The 25,862-nt window shown below is 45.8% G+C and overlaps 2 protein-coding genes and 1 long non-coding RNA gene across 4 annotated transcripts in view; 2 read left to right on the forward strand and 1 right to left on the reverse strand.

Annotated features, from left to right (window-relative positions):
* On the forward strand, positions 1-9,344 carry srpk3 (SRSF protein kinase 3). 2 transcript variants are annotated; one of them, XM_069716567.1, is made up of 17 exons: positions 1-502; positions 1,444-1,540; positions 4,108-4,943; positions 5,480-5,588; positions 5,704-5,791; positions 5,899-5,986; positions 6,113-6,219; positions 6,304-6,469; positions 6,916-6,941; positions 7,110-7,202; positions 7,334-7,385; positions 7,480-7,698; positions 7,828-7,925; positions 8,043-8,150; positions 8,240-8,309; positions 8,422-8,514; positions 8,731-9,344. In XM_069716567.1, the coding sequence occupies exons 1-17, from the start codon at positions 493-495 to the stop codon at positions 8,913-8,915; spliced, it is 2,445 nt and encodes an 814-aa protein (XP_069572668.1). In that variant the 5' UTR covers positions 1-492; the 3' UTR covers positions 8,916-9,344. The 2 variants fall into 2 exon arrangements, with proteins under 2 accessions (XP_069572668.1, XP_069572669.1); XM_069716568.1 differs by having other exon boundaries at positions 1,447-1,540.
* Positions 9,345-9,359: 15 nt separating this feature from the next.
* On the forward strand, positions 9,360-15,679 carry LOC138631567 (uncharacterized). The gene is made up of 4 exons (XR_011311727.1): positions 9,360-11,206; positions 13,832-14,579; positions 14,720-14,857; positions 15,455-15,679. It is a non-coding gene; the product is annotated as an uncharacterized lncRNA (long non-coding RNA).
* The window catches only part of LOC138631540 (voltage-dependent L-type calcium channel subunit alpha-1D-like), a 34,478-nt gene continuing 22,531 nt past the window's right edge, over positions 13,916-25,862 (reverse strand). Inside the window, exons 25-51 of the mRNA XM_069716546.1 lie at positions 25,419-25,506; positions 24,298-24,405; positions 24,141-24,193; positions 23,557-23,703; positions 23,270-23,471; positions 22,139-22,297; positions 21,863-21,973; positions 21,173-21,256; positions 20,571-20,699; positions 20,179-20,244; positions 19,964-20,055; positions 19,528-19,687; positions 18,862-18,989; positions 18,348-18,444; positions 18,138-18,240; positions 17,018-17,119; positions 16,785-16,915; positions 16,125-16,265; positions 15,974-16,031; positions 15,652-15,883; positions 15,410-15,517; positions 15,152-15,285; positions 14,941-15,053; positions 14,661-14,862; positions 14,479-14,577; positions 14,299-14,399; positions 13,916-14,197 (exon numbers count right to left, since the gene is read on the reverse strand). Of these exons, the coding sequence (XP_069572647.1) occupies positions 13,916-14,197; positions 14,299-14,399; positions 14,479-14,577; positions 14,661-14,862; positions 14,941-15,053; positions 15,152-15,285; positions 15,410-15,517; positions 15,652-15,883; positions 15,974-16,031; positions 16,125-16,265; positions 16,785-16,915; positions 17,018-17,119; positions 18,138-18,240; positions 18,348-18,444; positions 18,862-18,989; positions 19,528-19,687; positions 19,964-20,055; positions 20,179-20,244; positions 20,571-20,699; positions 21,173-21,256; positions 21,863-21,973; positions 22,139-22,297; positions 23,270-23,471; positions 23,557-23,703; positions 24,141-24,193; positions 24,298-24,405; positions 25,419-25,506 (3,430 nt within the window). The remainder of the gene's footprint in view (positions 14,198-14,298; positions 14,400-14,478; positions 14,578-14,660; positions 14,863-14,940; positions 15,054-15,151; positions 15,286-15,409; positions 15,518-15,651; positions 15,884-15,973; positions 16,032-16,124; positions 16,266-16,784; positions 16,916-17,017; positions 17,120-18,137; positions 18,241-18,347; positions 18,445-18,861; positions 18,990-19,527; positions 19,688-19,963; positions 20,056-20,178; positions 20,245-20,570; positions 20,700-21,172; positions 21,257-21,862; positions 21,974-22,138; positions 22,298-23,269; positions 23,472-23,556; positions 23,704-24,140; positions 24,194-24,297; positions 24,406-25,418; positions 25,507-25,862) is intronic.

Below are 25,862 nucleotides of genomic sequence, written 5' to 3' on the forward strand. Positions count from 1 at the left end.
GTGTCCAACTGTCAGCAGCTCTCTGAGTCCATGAACGGCAGGACCGAGGCAGCAAATTAAACGTACCCAAAATAAACCGCGTGGACCCCCGGTAGACGAGCGGCACTGACCCGGTACGGAGGTCGGTACTGACCCGGTACGGAGGAGCACCGGCCGGGCCGGATTCTGCAGAGAGAGCCGCTGATGTTGCAGCTGGAGCTAACGGAGCTAACGGGCTAACTGACAGCAGTCAGCTGTTATTCAACGGGGCTAACGGGCAGGCCGACGGCGCACCGCGCTGACCCGTTCTGACCCGTTCTGACCCGGGACAGATCTCTTTTTTTGGGGGGTCCACGGAACCTTTTCCTGACGGACCGTTGCCAAGTTTAAGTGCCTGTTTCTGGTGAAGTTAAGCCGGGCAGGGAGAGGCTAAAGGAGCCGTCCGGGCACCGTCAGCCCAACCGGGCGGAAGACGCTCCGACCCGGTTCGGTGCGAGGAGCCGGGGAGCAGAGATGTTGATAGGTAAAGTAGCCGTGACCCGGTTTCGGTGTCCCTGACGCAGGTGCCGGTCGGTGCGGGGTTCGTGTCAGGGCTCGCATGCTAAGCTAGCTAGCGTCAGCTAACGGTACCAGGCTGTGACACACACGGACTGGAGCTCCTGGACCAGCTAACCTCACCGCCAGACTCCGTTGAACAAATGTGATATTTAATAGACTTTGCCTTCCCAGCAGATGGTTACAACCTGCTGGTGTCTGACTTCAGTTTCATTTTAAAAACGAAGGTCTGCTGATGAACTCGGCACCAGACTGAGTCCTCAGGTGACTTCTGATCAGCTGAAATCTGAATTTTATTGATGGCTTCCTGCTGCTTTGCTGCTGCCGGGCCTCCCTCGTTCATTCTGGTTGAGGGAGGACTGCATCTGGAAAGTAAAAGGTTGTTTTTTTTGGTCAGAAGTGTGTGTTCATCAGGTGTAACATGCCAGGTACATGTTAACCTGTTAAGGGTGCTGATTTGTGTACAAGTAGTTGTTTGAAAGGAGAACCAAAATGTGGAGTTTTATGAATGGGGTTTGGTACTGACGTGTGTCGTGGTGATTTGTATCTTGGAGACATATAATGACAGCTGTGTATGTTATGTTTTATTTTTATAGTAATATAAAAGTACAGTTTGCTTCAGAAAGTTTCTGTATATTTATGATCCAGATTCATGATAATTGCTTTATTATTATTATTTATGGTGTAGTTCCTGAATTATTATTTAATAACGATGTATTCTACCAATACCAAAGTAAACAGAAACTCCTTTTTGGGTCTTCAAAGCAACCAACTCGTATATTAGGAGTTATAGTCTTACTAATAAGGACCAAGTCACTAAATTTAATTTTTTTTGAATGGAGTTTGGTGTGTGAGCCTCGTGTTAAATCACAGAAAATGAAAAGGTGACTTGTGTTTGTTCCTCGTCAGCAGCAGTCGGCGCCGGAACCACAAACTCCGCCGCCTCCGGCAAGAAGCACCGGCGGAGAGGCAAGAAACACCGGCGAGTCCGAGCAGACGAGAACCGGTAAGAAACCAGCCGAGAGGCTGTAGACCAGATAAACCCCTGACACCCCCCCCCACACACACACACACACACACACACACTCGCTCGCTCAGAAGATAAATTTAGCCAATCGTGTTAATATGAGTGCACGGGCGAGTTTCATTCCAAGAAAATCACATTATCTCTCCGACTTCCTGTCTGACTCGGTCAACTTTATTCATTTATAATCATAAATCGTGATTTTTATATATAAGGTGGGAACAGTTTAAGGCAGAATAAAAACTTCTTTATCTCATCGGATGGCATCAACAACATCTCTAGAGTCTTTATAATTTCTCTTAACGTAAAAAAAAAATTCAGGGCTTTAAATGCTGTATATAAATCATTAAAACCAACCTGTTCTTTTATCCAAACTCCAAACAAACTCCCACCTCCGGTTCTGATCCGAACACGTCCACAGCTTTCACTACAAGTTGAAAACAAACTCGTTGAACGTCAGCTTCATCCTCTCTTATGAACACCTGATGGGATTGTTTACCCTCAACGAGCAGAACAAGGCGGTAATAGAGATAAGCAGTAAAAAAAAAAAAAAAAGGTTTTTAATAAGTTTTTAAGCTAAAACAAATGGCTTCGAACAACTACACAGAATTAATGCAAAAACCAAAATGAATATACTACGTTAAAATTGAATTACTGCGATCGTAGCCTGCGAGCTAGTTCTTCCGTTTCGCTTCCACGTTTTTATAACTCCACCGACGTAACTACTTGACTTGAATACGGAGTCGATCCTCTTTTCCTCACTTCCCCCTTTGTTATTTCTTCGTATCTTGCATAACAAATAAAACAAAACAACAAATGTTAAAGAAAATGTCAAACTAACTGTCGCTAACAACTAGCACACACCCTCAAGTCCAGTTCATGTTAAGGTTTGTTTTCTTGAAGGTTCGCTGCGGGTCAGGAGGTCGAGCAGGTTGCCCACCAATCGTTAAGGTTAAGACTTTTTCCTTTAAAGGTTTGAGCCCCAAATACAGAACCAACACGACCCCGTCGAGGGGTTCCTCAGGGCTCCATCTCGGGTCCTCTGTTCTTCCTCGTGTGTCGGTGTGATAACGTCAGGAAAAACCGTGAAGGGGTTTGATGGTCTTTTTTTTTTCTCTAGCTGGACTCAGAACTGAAAGTGGTTTTGGGTTGTAGTCATAGTAACGAGTTGCCTTTGAGACCAAACGGAGGGCACGACACGCCGCTCGTTTAAGCGTTAAGATACAAACCTAAACAGTTTCTCTGAGGCGTCCCGTGCTGCGCTAGCTGGTGTCCTGCTGACAGAAACGGGTCGGCTTCCCGGCCCAGAGTCGCTCCGATCCAATAATAGAACCAGCGACTGAATCATGATCCCACCACACACACACACACACACACACACACACACACACACACACACACACACACACACACACACACACACACACACACACACACACACACACACACACACACACACACACACACACACACTCAGTCTATTTCAGGGCAGCTCAGGCAACCCTCAACAATGTCCATGAGTCAGTGATGTCATGGAGAGCAGCTGTGTGTGTGACAGTGAGGGGGAGGGTGTGTGTGTGTGTGTGTTATATATCGTGTGTGTTATATGACCCTGTGTTGTCTGTTTAATGCAGGAAGCCTGTCTGATCAGAATAACATGTAACGGCGCACAGAGTTCAGGATGTTCATGTTTCAGCAAAGAAACAAAAAAAGAAATGAATAAAATAAAACGTTATTTTGAAGAGTATTTTTGGAGCGTTATAATATATGAACGGTCGTTGGAGAGACATTTTTTTTACTACGAAACCACAGACTGGATATAAAAGTGTTCGTAGCTTCCAGGTCTGACAAATGGTTCTGATGTAGAAATGTCTTCAGCTGCAATACCAGCGAGTGCCACTAGAGGTCGGCTCCAAAAAGCCTCCGGCTCCATAGACTCCCATTCAACTTCTCTCATCAAATCCAAAGTGAATCAAATGTGTCCATCAGTTATCTCGGTGTTGTTAGCTAAAGTCACTCCTTCTTCTTAGTTTTCTGGAGGTCCATCTGAAAATAATCCCTCATTCATTAGAAAAGAAGATTCAGAAAGACCTGTTAATTCCCAGTCACTACCTGCTGTGACATCACAGAAAGGAAAGAGGAGCTATTTTTAGAACTGCTGCTGATGTCACCACCTGAAATAAGAAACGACACCCATTGATCGATTGACTGACAGATCGACGGATGCTGTTTGGTGTTGAGGAAGGGATTGTGTTTTCTCCACCAATCTCCGTCCGCCGCCGTCCTTCGTCAAACTGCCAGCGTGATGTCATAAAGCCGACAGCTGCTCCGAGACGAGGCTGTAAACAAACATGAAGCCGCGGGAGCTCATGTTCTGTTCGTCCTGTAAACACAGAGACGATCAACGTTAGTAAGATTTTATTTATGTAGCTCGACATCAGAATCCCCCCCCTCCCACCCTACCCACCACAACCCACTTGTACACAGCTGACCAATCACTAATGATGTCATGATTTGAAGTTTTTGTGTTTTCTACTCCATGTTTTCAGGCCAGACGACCTCTACGACCTTCAGACTCTGAACAATGACGGCGACCTGCCTGCGACCCCCCCGCAGACGTACCCACCGACTGCCCCGCCGACCCCCCGCAGCGCTCCGGACACCCCCGCCCCCACGGCGGTGGGAAGCACACCAACGCGACCGGAAGACCCCCTTGAAACCTCCAACCGTCGAACCCGGTCGCCTCCCCCCCAGAACCCCCTCCACGCCACGCCGCCTGTTCTATATAAGCTAAATCCCCCCGTAGCACCGCTGGTACCTCCGAACACCACCCTCCAAACCTCTCCGTTTTGCAGCCAGTCACTTCCTGCCACATCACCAAACCCCGCCCACACTCCCAGTCAATCACCGCCAACCGTTAAACAAGACGTTACCCAGAATTCCTCCAGATCACCTCACAGAACTTTTCAAAACGCTGACGAGGACAGCAGCCCAGCGGAGGTCTTCAAGTCCCCTCCGACCTCACCGCACCACATTACCCACAATGCCCCTCAATCCCCGTCGGTGTCCGCTAAAGCTCCTCCCACCCCTCCGTTGAGCCCCTCCCACCCGCCAGACCCCTTCCTGTTGACCTCGGTGACCTTCACCCCCAGTGTCTCCTCCCACCTCTACTCCCCCCTCTGCTCCTCCTCTGCCTCCTTCCTCCGCTCCTTCGACTCTCTGGCTCCTTCCGTTGGCCTGCTCCCTGTGATGTCACCGGCCATAAATCAACTGGCCACACCTCCTCCGCCTCTGAGCCCGCCTCCTCTGGTGTTGACCCCGCCCCCTGCTCAGCTGCTGGGCTCCGACGATGAGGAGCAGGAGGACCCGTCGGATTACTGCAAAGGTGAGAGGTCATCAGAAAAACTGATCGGTTAAATTATTGATCAACAATACTAATAAATATTTTTATCAATAACCTTGATTAATGAGAAGTGGATTCATCACTGTTTATTTGGATCCACAGACTGAATATAAAAGTGTTCGTAGCTTCCAGGTCTGAAAAATGAGGTCGATTGCAGAAGTGCCCATAAAGCTGCAATACCAGCGAGTGCCACTAGAGGTCGGCTCCAAAAAGCCTCCGGCTCCATAGACTCCCATTCAACTTCTCTCATCAAATCCAAAGTGAATAAAATGTGTCCATCAGTTATCTCGGTGTTGTTAGCTAAAGTCACTCCTTCTTCTTAGTTTTCTGGAGGTCCATCTGAAAATAATCCCTCATTCATTAGAAAAGAAGATTCAGAAAGTATTTTGAGGGGGCGTGTCTTGTTTGATTGACAGGCCTGTGGTGCAGTCAGGTTACAGCTATCGGTGGGTGTCGTCATGGTCTCCAATCAGATCCAGCACTTAGCTCCTGTCTCCGCGTGTCCTCTTGTGTTGCAGGCGGTTACTACCCGGTTCAGATCGGCGACCTGTTCAACGGGCGGTACCACGTGGTCAGGAAGCTGGGCTGGGGACACTTCTCTACCGTGTGGCTGTGCTGGGACCTGCAGTACGTCTACTACCCCCCCCCCCCCCTCCACCGCCCCGCGGTGATGTTTTAAACACGTCCTGGTTTGTCTTCCGCACCGACTCGGTGGTGACGTGATTCTGTGTCTCTGGTTCAGGAGGAAGCGGTTCGTGGCGCTGAAGGTGGTGAAGAGCGCGCCGCACTACACCGAGACGGCTCTGGACGAGATCAAGCTGCTGAGATGTGTTGAGTGTTTTGAACTTTTCCTCATGACGACAACAACAACAACAACAACGATGCCGTGAGGTTCGCTCAGGTGACCTGTCTGTCTGTCTCCTGTCTGTCTGTCCAGGTGAGGGACAGCGACCCCTCGGACCCCTACAGAGAAACCATCGTCCAGCTCATCGACGACTTCAAGATCTCTGGAGTCAACGGAGTCCGTATCCTCCACCTGTCTGTCTCTCTACCTGTCTGTCTGTCTGTCTCTCTCCACCTGCCTGTCTGTCTGTCTGTCTCTCTACCTGTCTGTCTGTCCATCAGTCAGTAGTTTCCTCAGCCTCTCTCAGATGTCTGTATGGTTCTGGAGGTTTTGGGTCACCAGCTGCTGAAGTGGATCATCAAGTCCAACTATATGGGACTTCCTCTGGTCTGTGTGAAGACCATCATCAGACAGGTAACACACAGTACAGACACACACAATGTACACACTACACACACACTACAGACACACTACAGACACACTCTGACTGTGCTGCAGGTGCTTCAGGGGCTGGACTACCTCCACACTAAGTGTAAGATCATCCACACTGACATCAAACCGGAGAACATCCTGTTGGACGTCGACGAGGTTTACATCAGAAGACTGGCTGCCGAGGCCACCGTCTGGCAGAGGGCCGGAGCCCCGCCCCCTTCCGGGTCATCAGGTGAGGAGGAACCCCTGCCTGTGATTGGTTCAGAAACCAGATGGTGTTTAAGGGTTCACAAGTGTTTGAAAGGTTTTTACTGTCAGAGTGAGACTTCTGTCAATAAGAGCTGAGACGGATAGTCCCGCAGAAGATGGAGACAGTCGTCAGACCGGGTCAAAGGTCGAGGCGGGACACTGTTACTGGGAGCTGTGGTTTCCACTCTGTCCAGACAGACAGCTGCCTGTCTGTCTGCCTGTCTGTCTGCTTCCTGACTGTCTCCTTCTCTTTGTACACAGTTCTAACTGCACTCTTTCTCCTGTCTGTCTGTCCTCCGGCCCTCCCTCCTGTGTTTCTCATGTTTTCTTCCTGTCTCTCTTTCTCTCTGTCTCTCTCCCTGTCTGTCTCCCTGTCTGTCTGTCTGTCTCCCTGTCTGTCTGTCTGTCTGTCTGCCTGTCTCTCTCTAGTTAGCACGGCTCCCAGGGATCTACAGGTAAGTGTCCAGCTGTGATGTCTGTTCTGATTGGCCCCAGCAACAGACTCGTTACCTCCGAGCTGATTGGATGAAAACATACACGTGTGTTTGTGTGTGTGTGTGTGTGTGTGTGTGTGTGTGTGTGTGTGTGTGTGTGTGTGTGTGTGTGTGTGTGTGTGTGAGCAGGGTGGAAAACTGTCTAAAAACAAGAAGAAGAAGTTGAAGAGAAAAGCGAAGCGTCAGCAGAGACTGTTGGAGGAGAGACTGGTGGATATACAGGTACTGTGGTGCAGCAATACTACTGCAGTATTGCTTTGTTGTGCTTCTTACTGCTGCTGACAGTACTGCAGTATCACGGCAGCCAATCAGAGAGGAGACATCAATGTTTTTGTTTGTTTGTTTGTGTTCAGAATATGGAGGAAGAAGACGGCCAGCCACAAGCTGACGATACAGACACTACCTGTGAGTACACACAGAGTACACACAGTGTACACACAGATATAAACTGAGTTTGGAGTACTCAGTATAAATACAATACATGTTTCTTTGTTCTCAGGCTCTCTGGTCGTCAACGGCAACACTTCCTGCCCCACGGCCAATAGCAAAGCCAGCCCAGAGTCTGGCTCCTCCTGGTTGGAGGACAGGTGTAATGGCCACGACCCTGGGCGTTTCTCAAGCCCCGCCTCCGGCCTATCAGGCTTCTCCAGCTCTGTGATGTCAGCGACGTCCGAGTCGGCACTTTCCACTCAGTCGGGATGCTCGAGTGGACGAGACGGTCAGAGCGCACACACGCACACACACACACACACACACACACACACAGTGTGATGACTTCATCAGGATCTGATGGTTTTATAGGTTGAAGCGTCTCCATGACGACGGCTTGTTGTTGTTTTGGTTCCAGTGTTCAGTGCCTCCGACTTCGTCCTCAGTCCTCTGGACCCTCAGAACGCCGACCGGCTCAGAGTGAAAATCGCTGATCTGGGAAATGCATGCTGGGTGGTGAGACGCCTTCATCATCAACATCATCATCATCATATCTATCTCTCTTCCTGTTTCCTGTTTATCAGACCAATCAGACGGCTCCTCTCTCTCTCTCACTTTCTGTCTCTCGTCCAGCACAAACACTTCACGGAGGACATCCAGACCCGGCAGTACCGAGCGCTGGAGGTTCTGATCGGAGCCGAGTACGGACCGCCGGCCGACATCTGGAGCATCGCCTGCATGGTAACCAGCCTCACACATACGTGTCCCGCCTCACTCAGGTGTGACCGACTCACACCGGTCACATGACTCGCTGCATGATGACGTTTCAGGCGTTCGAGTTGGCGACCGGAGATTATCTGTTCGAACCGCACTCAGGAGAAGATTACACCCGAGACGAAGGTACATCTACTGCAGTACTACACACAATACTACACCCATTATTCCAGTACTACACACTGCAGAGTCATAGAGTGCTGTGGGGTACTTCAGTGTGTACTTGTACTGTCTTCAGATCACATCGCTCACATCATGGAGCTACTCGGACCGGTTCCGCTGCCCTTCGCTCTGTCTGGCAGGTACTCCAGAGAGTACTTCAACAGGAGAGGTGAGTCGTTCCAAACGCTACATTACCCAGAATCCTCAGCTGCCGTTGCCGTGCAGGAGAAGACAGTCCTGAAGAGCGAATGCCAGAGTTTTGAATTTACACTTCGTAGTACTGACAGAAAGCGAAGCTCTGTGATTGGCCTGGTTGGTTGAAATGCACCCTGGGAGTTGTAGTTCTTCTGCTCCTTCAACTTCTGTGTTTTGTATCGTGGATCAGGCGAGCTGCGTCACATCTCCAGCCTGAAGCCGTGGGGTCTGTTCGAGGTTCTGCTGGAGAAGTACGAGTGGCCGCTGGACCAGGCGGCGCAGTTCAGCGACTTCCTGTTGACCATGATGGAGCTGGAGCCCGAACGGAGGGCGACGGCGGCGCAGTGTCTGCAGCACGCCTGGCTGCACACATAGAGACACGCACACGCACACCCACACACACACACACACACACACACACACACACACACACACACACACACACACACACACACACACACACACACACACACACACACACACACACACAGTCGGAGGTTGAGGAGTGTTGTTAGTGTCCGTCTCACTCTGACGTGTTGATTTCATGCAACGTGGGAAATTATGTCGACGGCTGTCTGCTGATTCCTGAAGTCACTGATTGATTGACTGATTGATTGATTGATTGATTGATTGATTGATTGATTGATTGACAGAAAGCGCTTTTTGAGGTTGGATCCAAAACGTGCCACCCGTCTGCAACTCTCGCTTCCACTTCTGTTTTCTCTCTTTTTTTTTATCGGATTGAAATCTGGATCCTGATGTCGCCCGCGGTTACCGCGGTAACGACGTAGCTGCGGCCGACGACGTGGCGGTAAAAAAGTTGTATTCGTGCGTCCGTTTCCACAGACCGTTGTCCTCCTGTAGAGACAAAAAAAAATTAAAAAAAATTGTCCGCTCTGCTGGCGGTTAGCATCGATTCCGCTCACGCTGTGATGTCATCATCGTGAGACGCATCTGTAGAAAATCGGACTGGAATCACGTTTCAAACCTCCAGATCTGATTTAATTTCATGTGTTGTGTTTTTTTTACTGTCTCAAAAAAAAAAAAATCTATGTAGATCTGACAGGAAACAGATTTGTGCTTTGACTTCCTGTCTTTAGGAAAATAAGAGCTTCATTTGAATATTTCCTGGATTTTAAAGGATCAGTCTGGTGTTTTCTGCATGTTTTTCTCGTGTCATGCTCAGGTCTTTAAACCCGGCGTTCCTCAGGGGTCCGGTTTCGGTCCCCTGACGGGTTCTGATTCTTTTGCCTCCTTGAAACCCGCTTCGTGTTCGTGAACTTGACGGCTGATGTGTTTTTATCAGCTGACGATACTGTGGTATTTTTATAGATTTTTAAAAAGAGAAGTACGTCAGCCTGCTGTTTTCTTCGAGCTCTTCTGCGTTCGACACTTGAAAAAAACGACGTTTCCGCACGAAACTCAAAACTTTTCGTCAACGTCTTCGTATCAGATTCTTTAGAACTTTTGTTTCGAGTTTGGAGCCCCCCGGTGGTCAAACTGTGGAACTGCAAACATTAAATTCATGCAGTTGTTTGGATTCAGCCTCTAGGCTTCCCTGCTGACCTTTGACCTCCAAGCGTGTACGTTAAAGTCGTCGCGTTTTTCAGGAATCGCTCGTAGCTGCTGAAACTTTTCACGTCTTTTGTTTTCAAACAGTTTTTTCTTCTTCTTCTCTTTTTCTGTCATTTGACTGAATTTTTCTGTTTTTTTTTTTTGTTTCTGCTGAATTCTGTTGTTTTTATTGCTGAGTTTCTATTTTTCCCGTCACTTCCTGCTGACACTTCTGAGACTCCTGAACCTTCCTGACGACGAAGATGATGATGATGATGAAGAGTGGTTTTTACAAAGAGCACACTGTAGCATCCCAACAGCCCCCCCCCCCCCGCCACCCCCTTCCCCCCAGTATTGACTGTCAGCATTATTTTTCCACTGTATTGATCTCTGTAGCCTAAAGTGAAACTGAGTCGTCCTCCGATGACCTCTGACCCTCCCTCCCCCTTCCCCTCCATTCACTGACTTTCACCTCTTTCTATGTTCATATGATAAATAGTGCCTTGAAATGACCTTTGACTCCGCCCCCTTCTGCGCATCACCAGTTATAAAACCTTTTTTTTTTTCTACATGTGTCTGTGTGGAATGTTTTTTTTTCTTCTGTGAAAATAAAGATGAATGAAAGATCACCTGTTTCCCGCCCTTTAACCTTTGACCTCCTCTGCCGGCTGTGGACCACGTTAATTTAAGCTTTAACTTAACTGCTTAATCAATTCATAATTGATAATCATAATTCATGATAAATTGATGCTGTATTGATCATACTGTCATACTATAGCATGTCGTCATAAAATGATAAAAACGTCATACTTTTATAAAATATGATAAAAAAAGTCATACTATAGCATGTCGTCATAAAATATGAAAAAAAAATGTCATATTATATAGCATGTCGTTCAAAATATGAAACTGAAACACGTGCTGTTAAAGCATCCTAACTCATCCATTTATAGATGTCACGTATGAATGGGAAGTTTCATCTGTCTGTGTTCTTTTTCTTTACCACCAGGGGGCAGAAGAGTCGTTCAGGTGAAGCTGACAGACACGAATCAGCCACCACAGAGAACCACGACATCCTGGAGGTTGATTCAGAGCAAATATCCAATCAGTCAGTGAGTCTCCACGCTGATCAATATTCAGGATTCAAAAGAGAAATGATGCAGCGATAATCAGCTGCAAACACGAGTATGAACAACTTCATGTCATGAATGTACCTCGATATCAAATGTTTAAATCACAAAAGTAAATATAAGATGTCATATCTCACGTCCAGTTTTGGCAGGTTACTTTTCAAATATAATTTAAATGAAAAAATAAATAAATATATATATATATATATATATATTAATAGTAATGTAGCTATATTAATAACTTCCTCAAAGTAATGTAACTTATGTTTAAACTTATCAATGAAGTTGAAAAGTCCTAAAAACTAAATGTGAACTAGCCAGTTTAAACAAAACGAACAGAATTCAGCACTAAAAACGGTTCAACTTTAATTGGAAGTTCTTCAATAGAACCTGAATTTTTTTATTTATTATTATTTCAAAGCAAAAAACGAACGTGTGTCTGTCACAGCGGCTTCATCTGATGTTCACATGGCCGACCGCCTCTCTGTTGTAGATCAGTGCACATTGAGCTTATTTCTGCCGAATGACTGGAGGCTGTCCAGATGTAAACAAAACAAAAAGATGCAAAGCAACAAAAAAGTAATATATTCTACAGATAAACTTTTATTTTCTGGTGTCACACTCTGTAACCCCCAACAATTTCAACAGTAACTGTAATTTCATAGTATAGTATGATGTCATCGTGTAGTATGATGTCATAGTATATGATGTCACAGTATAGTATGATGTCATAGTATATGATGTCATAGGGTAGTATGATGTCTGTATATGATGTCAGTATAGTATGATGTCATAGTTTAGTATAATGTCAGTTTAGTATGTCAGTTTAGTATGATGTCATAGTATATGATGTCATAGTGTAGTATGATGTCAGTATATGATATCATAGTGTAGTATGATGTCATAGTTTAGTATGATGTCAGTGTAGTATGATGTCATAGTGTCGTATGATGTCATTGTGATTTCTGACTGTGTGTGAGTGACAGATCAGGTCGAGTTGACAGCAGCTTTTTTGTTTTCGCTCTTTATTTGAGGTAAACGAGGCTTCAGTCCGAGCGGATTCTCAGCTGAACGCGGCAGTTTTTAACGTCTCAGGAGGTTTTTCAGGAGAAATCCAGCCGTGGAATCAAAAAGCCCTTAACTGCCGGGAAACTGTCCAAAGTGCTGGAAAGACAGATGAACAGAGGACGGAAACACAAAAAAAAGTTCAGACGAGACAAAAACACCACCGGGACCGTAAGCAATCCAACAAACGTCCGTCTTCTCCGTCAGAGTGAATAAAAAAAAAAAGCTCGTACGTTTAAAATAACAAAAGACGAACACACCGATCGAACGCTCCGTTTTCTTCTGGCACATAAAAAAACGAGGAGGCGAAGAAAAGTCTTTTCGGTCGGTCGCCGGTGGACAAACACCTCCACTTCTGAGAATAAAAATACACACGAAGAAAACGTGAGAAATATAACGTTCGGCGTTAAAAGATGATCCTCAGTCCCGAAGTTAAAACTCAGCTGACGGCATCTCAGCACCCGTTTATATTTACAGCACGAACACGTCCGCTCGTTCACGCTTTTAATGGAGTCGGTCATAAACACTCTCGTTCCCACACTCACGTAGTTTATCAAGTTATTGTTTTACAGAAGCTTATTTGTGTCAATAAATTAGTCACAAAAAAACAACTTTTCATTTCAGACACATGAAAAACTCGACGTTTCGCTTTTTACGTGAAAACTTGGACTCAGGAAATATATTTGCCTTTACTGGGTTTCTAAATGTTTAGTTTGGTAGTTTGATTTGAGAGCAAAATAAAATAGATAAATAACTTTTTTTAGATTAATAAAACAATTTTTTTAACAACATAAACAAGAGAAAACTAGTTCTGGACCGAAGCTAGTAAATGCAAACGTCGCCCTCAGAATTTCCTGAAAGCTCAGAATTTTATTTTCACCGATAGATTTATGGAGGGTTTTTATTTATTCAAAAGAAATCAAGTTGTACAAATCCGTACAACTTCCAATAATTCATATTAGCATCGATTTGTGTTTCCGTTTTATGATTTTCTTGAAATTTGGACAGAATACTTCATGTTGAAGTTTAAATGTCACTTAAAATGTGTTGATTAATTGAACGTTTGAACTCTTTGAAAATCTTCCGTATTTAAATAATAAAACTTAATTACCACTTTTGGTTCCACACAAATTCAAAAAAAAATTAAATATAAAAACTAAAATTCAAAAAAGTGCAGTTTTTAAATTCTTTAAATATATAAATTCAAAACGCAACGTGTCAGCTGTCAATCACAGAAACAGAAATGCATCGTGGGTACAGTGAGATCCGTGTAGCTCGGCGACCAGAAACTCAGATTGTATCCCTAAAAAAATAAAATAAAAAAATCTCCATGCCGACGCAACAGCGCAAGTCACGCGCTGCTGGCGGCCATCTTGTGTTGTTTACTTCTCCTCGTTTACTTCTTTTAAACTTCCTCCGTTTTCCTTCTTTGCTTGAATGTTTGTTTTTAGTCTCTCAACTCTGATTGGTCCTTCTTCACATCCTCCTCTTAATTTAACAGGACGATTTGTCCTCTCACTTCTTTCCTCTCTGATTGGTCAGTCGTCCTGTCAATCAAAGTCCGGAACATCCCTCGCGGATGCCCCTCCTCCTTTAGCCCCGCCACCCCTGATTGGTCCAGAGCCTTCAGAATGACGTCACGCAGGTCATCTCGTCGGCCAGCTCGTCCTCGTCGCGGCCCGTCCTGATTGGCTCCTCGTCGCTGTAGAGCGCGGCGGGGTCGGCGGGGTCGGAGGCGGCGGCGGCGGCGCTGCTGAGAAAGCTGTGGCTCGCGGACCCGAGCAGGTCGCTGGCGGCCGACTCCATCTCGTCCACCGTCATGTGACACGCGTCGGCGATCTCCCGCTTGGCGAACGCCACGAACTTGGGATCCCGGGCGTAGAGGCCGAGGCCCTCCGAGATCAGAACCTGCAGGGCGGGGAGAGACCAGAACAGAAGCGGGAGGCTCGTTTCCGTGGCAACACACTCACGCTAACTTGATCGTTAATCGCCAGGCGGCTCCGTCTCACCGCCTCCACCAGGCTGTCGGCCGATCCGCGCTTCTCCGTCAACTGGGCTCCGAGCTGGGAGGGAACTCTGAGGGTGGTGTAGGCCCGGTAGGGGGGCGGAGCTGCAACGTGTCACATGACACCGTCAGACACAGGAAGTGGGTGTGGCTCCCCTTTTGTGTGTGTGTGTGTGTGCCCTACCTGATGTCCCTGCAGGGCCACCGTACCACGCCGGTCGGGGAGCTGCACCCGTCACGCTCACACCTGGTGGACAGACGGTGACATCACGCATTAAACCTCCTGTGAGCGTTTTCACAATAAAAGATTTTTAGACATAATTCCTGCACCTGTTATGCTTTTATTTTGAAAAACGGTCTCCTCACCTCTTCCTGCTGGTCCCTTCTTTAGCTCCCCCCCGGGCACCCCTACTCCGCCCCCCCAGGGCGGGCTGCCCTCCTCCTCCACCAGGATGAGGGGAGCGTAGAGGAGGCGGCCGCGGCGGGGACACGGGTTAGCCCAGGACGCCGAGGAGGCTGCCGAGGAGCGACCGGAGGAGCGGCGCGACTCGTAGCCGCCGAAGGTTTGCTGAGGAAGAGGAGCTTCATTTTACTGAGGAGGGGGGGGGGGGGTTGTTTACTGTGTGTGTGTGTGTGTGTCTGTTACCTGTGTGCGTGTGCGGCGGGGCGGTGAGGTGGGGTGGTACGTCCCGGGGATCGGCAGGTCGTCGTTGCTGCCTTGTCTCCTCAGACACTGGATGTTGAACGACGGCTTCCGACCTGATGGACAAAACAAACGCACCCGCTCGGCTGTCAGTGATGTCACAGGTACAGGTAGTGATGTCACGGCCTGTCGTCACATCGGGACATCGTCTCACCTGTGGGCGTGGCAGGAAGCAGGCGCCGGCGGGTCGTCCTCCTGCCCTCGCTGTAGCCGTTACCATAGCTACTGTTGTAAGGGGCGTGGCCATCGTAGTGGTCTCTGTAGAGAGGAGGCTCGTCGGGGTAATTTCTGCAAACGTAAACACAGGAAGTAGATTGAGTCATTGTTTATCGGCTGGTCCACCTGTCTACCTGTCTGTCCACCTCTCTGTCATGTACATGTCTGTCTGTCCACCTGTCTGTCTGCCATGTACCTGTCTCTGGAGGTGATGCTGTCGTTGTCCTCCTCTCTGCTGTAGTATCCCTGCTCTCCATACGTCTCCACGTCTCCGTTCCTCCAGCATCTGTCTCTCGAGTCCCTCCTGCACAACGACAGCAGAGCGTGATTGGCTGAGACAGCTGTCAATCAACACAAATCGCTCCACCAGCCTCCTGCTGAAGTTTCGACACCTTACCTCCCCCGTTTGTTTGTTTGTTTTGTAATTCGACACCTTACCTTCCGTGTTTGTGGTAGGACGGCCTCTTGTGGACGTGGTCCAGCAGGCCGTTCTTCACGGAGGGGCGGCGGTGTTGGTGATGATTGACAGACGACCTCATGCTGTCTCCGCGGCGGAGATGCTCGTCGTGCTCGCTGCCGTTCGGCATCTTGGTGAGCGAGCCGACCCGGTGGATCAGACCTCCGTTGGAGACGCCGCCGCCGTCGCCGCCGCCGACCACGCCTCCGGGACCTGCACATAAAAATAAATTAAAAGTAATTTCTGTTTGTAAAGCTCTCTGTTTTAATAATAAATTCAGATCCACATGATGTTGTTGTTTACCAGTAGGTGTCAGTAAGGAGCCCCGTCGTTCTTTCTCCGGTACGTAGCCGTTCTCGCCCTGCAGACACACAGGAAACAGAAACTTTAAAGGACCGTTATTATTATTATTATTGTTTTCTGAGCAGAAGCCTGATGAAGGCGGGACGAGGACCTTGTAGGCGCCGTTCTCCTCCAGCTCCTCCTCCTCCTCCTCGTCCATCATGGCCTCCTCGTCCTCCTCCAGGTCCTCGTTCAGGGCCAGACGCATCTCCGGACCCAGATCCTGCAGAGTCTTCAGACCGGCTTTACACAGCTGCAACGCAACACGCCGAGAAATCCCATGAACACAAGACACGCTGGAGGAGATTTATAAAAGACAGTCTGGACCAATCAGCATCCAGCGGTGACGTCATCACGTCAGTTTGTGAACGTTTACGAAGCCTCCGGTTCAGATTTTGATTTGTAGCTGTAATCTGACTGCACCACAGACCTGTCAATCAAACAGACACGCCCCCAAAAACAGGTCTTCTTGAATCTTCTTTTCTAATGAATGAGGGATTATTTTCAGATGGACCTCCAGAAAACTAAGAAGAAGGAGTGACTTTAGCTAACAACACCGAGAGAACTGATGGACACATTTTATTCACTTTGGATTTGATGAGAGAAGTTGAATGGGAGTCTATGGAGCCGGAGGCTTTTTGGAGCCGACCCCTAGTGGCACTCGCTGGTATTGCAGCTGAAAAAACTTCTGCGTCGGAACCATCTTTCAGACCCGAAAGCTACGAACACTTTTATATCCAGTCTGTGGATCTGGACAGACGGACAGACGGACCTGGATTGCAGACGGGTTGGTGGTGTCGGGCTCAACGTTCAGACCTCCTTTCTCCTTCCTCTTCCTGAACTTCCTGAAGTAGTCCTGGATCAGGAAGGTGGCGTAGAACTTGCCAAGCGTCACTTCCTCCTCTGCAGGCAGAGAGAGAGAGAGAGAGGACAACTTTGGATTACGGCGCCCCCCCCTGCTGGTCAGAGTCGGTACTGCTGCTCATGTTAGATTGAGACGAGTACCTTCGTGCGGTGGTATGACTTCGTCCAGCAGCTTCGGCTTCATTCTCTTCCAGATCTTCTTTATGATCGCCCTCAACTCCTCGTTCTCCTGGTCAGGGTTACCTAGCAACGGGAGCCGAGGGGGCGGGGTCAGATACAAGTCACTATGGTTTAATTCTCAGAACCTGAGAGATCCTACCTTTCTTCTCGGTTGAATTGCGCAGCGAGTGTTTATCACAGAGACGTGCAGCAGATGTCTTATGAAACCAGACGACTCGAGCTTTCCAAAAATGTCAGTTTCGCTTTTGTATGATGAAGCGTTGCTTTAGAAAAAAGTCAACTTGAAATTTGCATGAAGTTGCGTCATCGTTATGTATTTCTTTCCCCGTCAGGCACTCAGCACAAATTGTTTCTAATTGCTGAGTCATCGAGTGTCCCACAAACACGGTTCAGATATTTTCAGATTCAAGACGATCTCCTCTACATGACTATAAAAAGATATCTCTCCTGACAATATTTTTTATGGGTGAGATACATGTAAAAAAATATAACAAATTCATAAGTAAAAATTTGTATTTTTCCGTCGTATAAAGGCTAATATGTAAAAAAAAAAAAATCTCAGAGCATTATCAAATTAAATGATGACAGATCTGGAGAGCCCAGATTGTCCTGAAAAAAAAACAACATGTAGCATGAATGGATAGCAGAGAATAATACTCTGACCTATGACCCTTAAAAACAGCCCTGCACCCCATAATTTACATCCAGCTGACTGTTATTGAAAAACTTTAGTTACTACAAACCTCTTTGCTTTTTAAAATCCTTTTTTTGATGATCTGACAGCAGAACTTTGTTTAAAAAAAATGGTTTACTGAGATGAATGATTCAATATACGTTGTAATACGGTGATTTACTGCCAGCTTGCAGCATTTTAATCCAACATTTATACCCAGTATGGTCGTCATGCTGCTCTGGAGCCTTTGAGCCAGGCACCACACACACACACACACACACGCACACACACACACACACACACACACACACACACACACACACACACACACACACACACACACACACACACACACACACACACACACACACACACACACACACACACACAGAGCTCCAGGCGTCGTACCTTCGGTCTTGATCTTGAGGGCGGTGCGGACCAGAGCGAAGAGCGTGGCGTTGAAGGTCACCATCCCGTCGGCGTTCAGAGGCATGTTCATGGCGACCAGGCGCTGAGAGGAAGAGGAGGAGGAGGAAGAGGAAGAGGAGGAAGATCACTTCCTGCTTCCTGGATTTACATCCCAGCAGACAGTGTGGTGTGTGTTGTTGTTTTTTTTACCTTGCAGGCCACCCTGTGAGGACAGAGCTTCCCAAAGCCGAGCGGAGGTTGAATCCTGCGGAGCAGCGCCACCACGTCCAGATGTTTGATCCGACCTCTGGGGGAAAAAAAAAGAGAACATCTGGAGTGTCATCGCGCCGCAACAACACGGACGACGTTTTTTTTTTACTCTTCCTTACTGATTGGGGTCACTGAACGCTGGAATAAACAAAACAAAAAAATCCACCTCCCCCCCTCCAACCGGCGGGAGGGAAAAACTCATTTGGAAATGTAGGCTGGGGAGGAGCGGGGGGCGAGGCGTGGGGGAGGGTGGTCCTGATCCAGATCAAACCTCTGATCACTTTTAAATCCCAGGAGACTTTTTTAATTAAATGTGTGTAAAATCAGATGATTGTTCTGCCGCTTTTATTTTCTCGGTCTCTCCCTTCACTTCCTGTCACCTCTCTCTCTCTCTCTCTCTCTCTATGATTAAGATGAATTATAGAAATGATGGATGGAAAACATGACAACGTACTTGGCCTCCGGATCGTATTCGGACCAGATCCTCTTGAACTCGTCCAGGTGATGCGGCCCCAGAATCGACCAATCGCGAGTCAGGTAGTCGAAGTTGTCCATGATGACGGCGACGAACAGGTTGATAATCTGCAGGAGAGTAAAAATTAAAAAAAAAAAAAAAAAAAACAGTTTTTAAATCAATGTTTTGTTTCCAGATCGGCAACGGCAAGTCTGAACGTGAAGGTCGATGGAGACGAAACAGCAGGGGGCGCCACAAAAACACAGCAGAAGAAGAAGAAGAAGAAAAATAACGCCATTTAATCTGTTTTTCTGCTGTTTCCATGGAAACCATCCACTCGCGAACACAACAAAAACGACAGTCCGTATCAAACAAACGCAGAATTATCTACGACTTGTTGGCTACAAATATGTGAAAATTTGAAGTTTATATAAAAGCTGCTGTTGGCAATGAAATATAAAAAATATCTTGTTTTTTTAATAATCGTGAAAATGAAAAACATTGAACTTATCAGAGCAACTAGAAAGCACAAGTTTCCATCGGAATTTCTGGCAGGGTAAAATTTTATAGTAAAATTATTATTTTTGCCTGTGTGTGTGTGTGTGTGTGTGTGTGTGTGTGTGTGTGTGTGTGTGTGTGTGTGTGTGTGTGTGTGTGTGTTCTGACCAGGAAAGCACACAGCATGAAGAAGCTGATGAAGTAAACGATGGCGAAGTTGCTGCCGCAGCTGAACTCCTCTCCTGGTTCGTAGTCCGACTCCGGGTCGCAGCGTTTACCGGGAAGACTGGCCAACATGATCTCCTGCCACGCCTCACCTGTAGCACACCTGCACACACACACACACACACACACACACACACACACACACACACACACACACACACACACACACACACACACACACACACACACACACACACACACACACACACACACAGGTCAGATAACAACAATAAAAACTTCAGTCCTGCCCGTGGAGACGTTTTGTTGGATGATATAAGAAATGAAAGTGAAAGGGACCCGTAGCGGAGCCCTGCGGGACGCCACGGAGGAATTATCAGTCGGTGACGGGAGGAAGAAAAAAGGAGGAAGAGGATCTGACCTGAAGAGGAGGAGGACAGCCTGAGGAAAAGTCTGGAAGTTGTTGTTTCGGTTGATATGCGTGTAGTCCTGCATCGCGACCTTCCCGAACGTCTGACGAAGAGACAAAACCAAAACTTCAATCAAGAATAAATCTTGAAAAACGGACATCCCGCTGGTTTTATTGGAATCGGCTCGGAGCGCCCCCTGCAGGATCGCTCTCCTGCGTGAACTCACCTGCATGCCGACGACAGCGTAGATGAAGAAGATCAGGGCGATGAGCAGGGCGACGTACGGCAGCGCCTGCGGAGAGAGAGGACGAGGACGAGGTTAGAGGACCACCGAGCCCCGAAGCAAGGCAGCAGACACGTAGAAACCCGTCGGTTTGGACGAGCCAGGGACGAGGACACTAAGCCCCGCCCACCAATACCTGTCTGCACCACAGGCCTGTCAATCAAACCAGCCACGCCCTCCCCACCATATATACCCGTTTAAATCATAATATCTAATCAACGCTGGAATTATTTACCCCCAGTGGCCCTCTAGTGGTATTACGCTATGTCTATGTTTGTCAACACCCTCTTGGATTGACCCCGCCCCCTCTCCTGGTTAGCCCCGCCTCTTCTGACCTGCAGTGATTTGATGAAGGTCCAGAGCAGCGTGCGGATGCCCTCTCCTTTACTCAGCAGCTTGACCAATCGCATGACTCGAAACAGGCGGAAGAAGGTGATCGACACGCGGGAGCTGTCCTCTCCGCTCTGAAGAAAAAAAATGGATTTAAATAATTCATGAATGACAAAAAGGAAATTAAATTTTCAAAATTTCTGATCAAATGTATTTTCTTTAAGTATAATTCTGTTGACTATTTTTTTCTTATGTCATTATATTAAAAGTAAAACCACTGGATACAAATTTTAAAGCAGTTATTGTTTGGTTCAGCTGCACATGATGAGGGAAGAACAGCGACTCCTGACAGACACAGCAGAGGGCAGAGTGGTCACGTTAAACCACTACAGACCTCATGCTGTATTACTGTTACCACGGTAACAGATGGTCTAAACACACCGATGGTGACCAGAATCCTGAATCCAGAAAGCAGGTTTTACCTCTAGAAGACAAAACTGCGGGGTTTTTTTAGTTTCCAAAGAGTTTATCGAAACTTTAAAAAAATCTTTTCAGCTTCTTCTGAAATATTTTCATCATCTGAAGAAAAACAAACTCAGGTACTGACGCTGAACTCGGTGACGACGATATCGACCACGCTCCCAACGACGATCAGAGCGTCGAACGAGTTCCAGGCGTCGATGAAGTAATGCTGAAAAAAAAAAGAAAGAAGAGGATCTACATTAAACAACATGCACATAAAACTGAACGTTTCTGCAGCGCCCCCTGCTGGGTGGAAGCCGGCAGTTTTCATGAGAAACAAGTCCGTCATGAACCAAAAACTAAAGTCTGTATCAAACAGGTGCAACTCTGAGAACTATCAACAACTTATTCATTACAAATATGTCAAATCAAAGGTTTTAAAGTGATATTCAAGGTTATTTAATTCATAAAAGTATCTTTCGAACCCCTTTTTATTTCTACTGCAGCTGGACATTTAAGAAACACATTTTTAAAAATACAAAAAGAATTTCCACCACAAAAATCATTTAAAACCAGAGCAATAAGAAAAAACAGTTTTCACCCTGAATATATAACAAAAATATGTTTAATGATTTAATAAAAATCAGGGGGAAACAGCAGCTGCAGAGACGAGTTAATAATTATTTTTTTTTAAAAGCATTACGATTTAAATTTATCACAAAAGTAGCACGAGTTTGATACCAGAATAAATAAAGACAATTTTTAAAAAGGTGCACATTTATAGACTCATTTATGTTATGTTGTGTTTCTCTGCGGGTGCGTTTGTTTTGCTCACCCTGAGCCTGAGAGCGAGCAGCTTCAGCAGCATCTCGGCGGTGAAGAGTCCGGTGAACACCATGTTGAGGATGTCCATGATGTGGCTGAAGGTTTTGGACTGTTCGTAGTGCTGCGGAAGAAGAAGAAGAAGAAGAAGAAGAAGAAGAAGAAGAAGAAGAAGAAGAAGAAGAAGAAGAAGAAGAAGAAGAAGAAGAAGAAGAACCGTCAGATGGGTTGGAGTTAAAGTTGAGAGTCTGAGTTTCAGTCGCAGCACGAAGATGAAACGTTGACCGACCTGAACGGCCAGCGTGACGGTGTTGAGCAGAATCAGGACGAACATGATGTACTCGAATCCGGTGGAGTTGATGATGGACCAGAACTTATACTGAACCGGGTTCTTGGGGATGTAAAGCTTCAGAGGCTGAGCTTTCAGAGCGTACTCCACACACTGACGCTGGCGGGGTGAATATATACATACAGTACTGAGAGTATTTCAACAATAGTTTGAAATAAAATGTAGAATCTAAGAATAAAAACGATAAAAAAAATATTCACTGACGGCACATTTTGTTTCCAGTAAAAATGTTGATGTCATTTTTTTTACAAGAACAATTTGACTAAAACTAAAAAGTGACATTTTAAAAATAAAACTATGATTAAAAGTACCCATGACATCCTTTTTTTCCCCCAAGACTAATATGAGACTAAAGCAAAAGCTAAATAAAAATTTGAATGTGAAAACAAAAATTATGATGTAAAACATTCACTGATGTCACTTTTTTCAGGATGAAAATGAGACTAAAACTGAATGAAAAGAAGAATTTGAAAAGTAAAAAAATACCCTGATGACCTTTTTTCTCAACATTTTTTTTTACTAAAACAGAAAAAAGCATTTCGCCTTTTTTTTAAGAACAAAAACGAGACCAGAACTGGAAATTTGAAAACAAAAGCTATGATGAACAAATTCACTGGTGTCTATATAAACTGTAGAATTCACAAAGAAAAATTATAATATTACAAAATCTACTGCAAAGAAAACAATATATAGATATTTAAAATACAAAATATGTATGTATTATAACAAATTTGCTGACCAAATTTTTGAATTTAAAAAACCAAAAATTTCTTCATGACCTCTTTTCTTATGACACAAATGTTATTAAAACTGTAAAAAGTAATCGTGGAACTTGAAAACTAAACATATGATGAATGGTTTTTTTTTCACTGCGAAAAACAGACTAAAACTAAGTAAAAGTTACAAATAATTTTTTTCTCTTAAACTCAAACCAGTTTATTTTTTTGACTATCATTTCTTTCTTGATAAAGATTAAAAAAAAAAACGGACTCAAACTACATTAAAACGTACGTTAAAACTTTAAATAAAAATGTTTGGCTCTGATATGATTCGTCACACAGGTGAGTTTACCTGGTTCTTGTCCAGCTCACAGTTCTTGTACTCCTGCTCTCCCTGCTCCCTGAACGTGATGATGACGAAGCCCACGAAGATGTTCATCATGAAGAAGGCGATGATGATGATGTAGACGATGAAGAAGATGGAGATCTCCACCCGGTAGTTGTAGATGGGGCCGGAGTTCTCGCTGTTGGCGTCGATGGCTTTGTACAGCAGCCTGGAGGAGGCGGAGACAGGAAGTCGGTTCTGATCAGGTGACCATCATGATTAAAGATGATTAAAGAAGATTTGATTTCACTCACGCTGGCCAGCCCTCGAAGGTGGACACGGTGAAGAGCGCCATCATCCCCATCAACACGTTATCGAAGTTGAAGTCGCTGTTGTGCCAGATCCTCTGTCGGACCATCGGGTGGCTCACGTCTCCGTCTTTGTACACCACGAAGGTCCCTCTGAACACACACACGGGCACGTTTACAGCACTTCAGAGGACGCGGACTCTCACTCACGTCCTGGAGACTAAAGTCCAACATAATCTAAACCTGAACCTAAAACTGAACTTGAACCGTAACTTTCATCTAAACCTGAACCTAAATCACAACCCAAACCATAACCTTAAGCTAAACCTAAACTATTACCTAAACCTAAACCATAACCATAATCCAAACCGTAGCCATGACCATAAACTAAATCTGAACCAGAACTACAACCTTAGTCATAACCTAAACCCAAATAATAAGATAGACTATAACTTTAACCTAAACCAAAACCATAACCATCATCTTAACCTAAACTATGACCTTAAACTAAACCATAAACTAAAACTAAACCTAAACCAGAACCTTAAACCCTTTCAGTTGTGTTCATTTTTGAGGAACTTCAAACTTACTTGCACTGATCAGGAGTGTGTTTGGCTTCATCTGTGCAGCGATAAAATTTACCCTGAAACCACAAAACGCACACGAATGAAACACGTGACTCGTTAAACGTCGAAGGAGTTCGAACTCTTATTTTGTAGGACGTCCGTCAGACGGCATCTTCGTCACCTTGAACAGCTGGACTCCGATGCAGGCGAACATGAACTGCAGCAGCGTGGTGACGATCATGATGTTCCCGATGGTCCTGATGGCCACGAACACACACTGGACCACATGCTGCATCACACACACACACACACACACACACACACACACACACACACACACACACACACACACACACACACACACACACGGAAAACACTGTCAAAACCTGGTTTGGAGCAGGAAGTGACCATATTGGGGCGAGCTGTGGGGGAGGAGCTAAGCTGTGGATCGGACTGATCTGATTGGAAACCTGACGATACTACGTCCCGCCCACTGATAGCTGTAACCTGACTGCACCACAGGCCTGTCAATCAAACAGACACGCCCCCAAAAACAGGTCTTCTTGAATCTTCTTTTCTAATGAATGAGGGATTATTTTCAGATGGACCTCCAGAAAACTAAGAAGAAGGAGTGACTTTAGCTAACAACACCGAGATAACTGATGGACACATTTTATTCACTTTGGATTTGATGAGAGAAGTTGAATGGGAGTCTATGGAGCCGGAGGCTTTTTGGAGCCGACCTCTAGTGGCACTCGCTGGTATTGCAGCTGAAGACTCTTCTGCAATCAGCCTAATTTTTTAGACTATGTCTATTTTATATACAGTCTATGGTTATGATGTCCATATTTGTCGTTTTATGATTAAATCAGTTTATTTCAGGAATGACATTTACAAATCTCGGCATTTAGTTTTATTTCGGAAAAAAGTTCATGAGATAAAATTTTGTTTAAACTAAAGTTTACTGTGAAAATGTCCAGTTTTTTGTTTGTACATGCTTCAATAGTTTCTTCTTAATAGATAATAATTTCTTATATAAAAAAAAGAGGTATTTTCAGCTTTTAACTGATTTGCCAGTTAATCCTTTAGTTGAAAGACGTGTAAATTTTAGTGCTGTTTTTTCTTTTTTTTTAATCTTACAAACTGAATATTTTTTTGTTTCACGTTGTTGATTCGACAAAACAAAGACATCTGAAGAAAATCGCTCTGATGGTTATTTTTCAGAAACATTTTTATTATACAAGTCTGCGGTTCTAAAACACACCGCCATTTGTCCGACAGTCAATAAACGCATCATGGTACCTTGAGTCCTTTGGCTCTGTTGATGGCTCTCAGCGGTCGGAGCACCCGGAGGACTCGGAGGATCTTCACCACCGAGATGGCGCTGGAGCTGCAGACACACAACACACACACACACACACACACACACACACACACACACACACACACACACACACACACACACACACACACACACACACACGGCGGTCTTTTTTTTTTTTTTTTAAAACCTCATCGCAGCGGATCAGTTTCTAAATCAGGGATCGGGGTTTCGGTTTTGTTTTTTCAGTTGTTTAATCAAACGTGCATAAAAAAAATAATAACGAGTTAAAAGTGAGTAGAATTGGAATTATTTCCACTTTGTTTCTTCTGCAGCTGCAGCTCGACCCTCCGTGAGGAACGAACGCCGCCTTCGCCCGCAAGCGACGGCTAAGGGGGGGGGGGGTCACGACTCGACTAACGAAA

This window comes from Brachyistius frenatus, unplaced genomic scaffold (genome assembly GCF_029030835.1).
Source record: "Brachyistius frenatus isolate BFR_SWC_R1_liver_20210118 unplaced genomic scaffold, ASM2903083v1 Contig_159, whole genome shotgun sequence".
In the NCBI taxonomy this organism is placed as follows: Eukaryota; Metazoa; Chordata; class Actinopteri; family Embiotocidae; genus Brachyistius; species Brachyistius frenatus.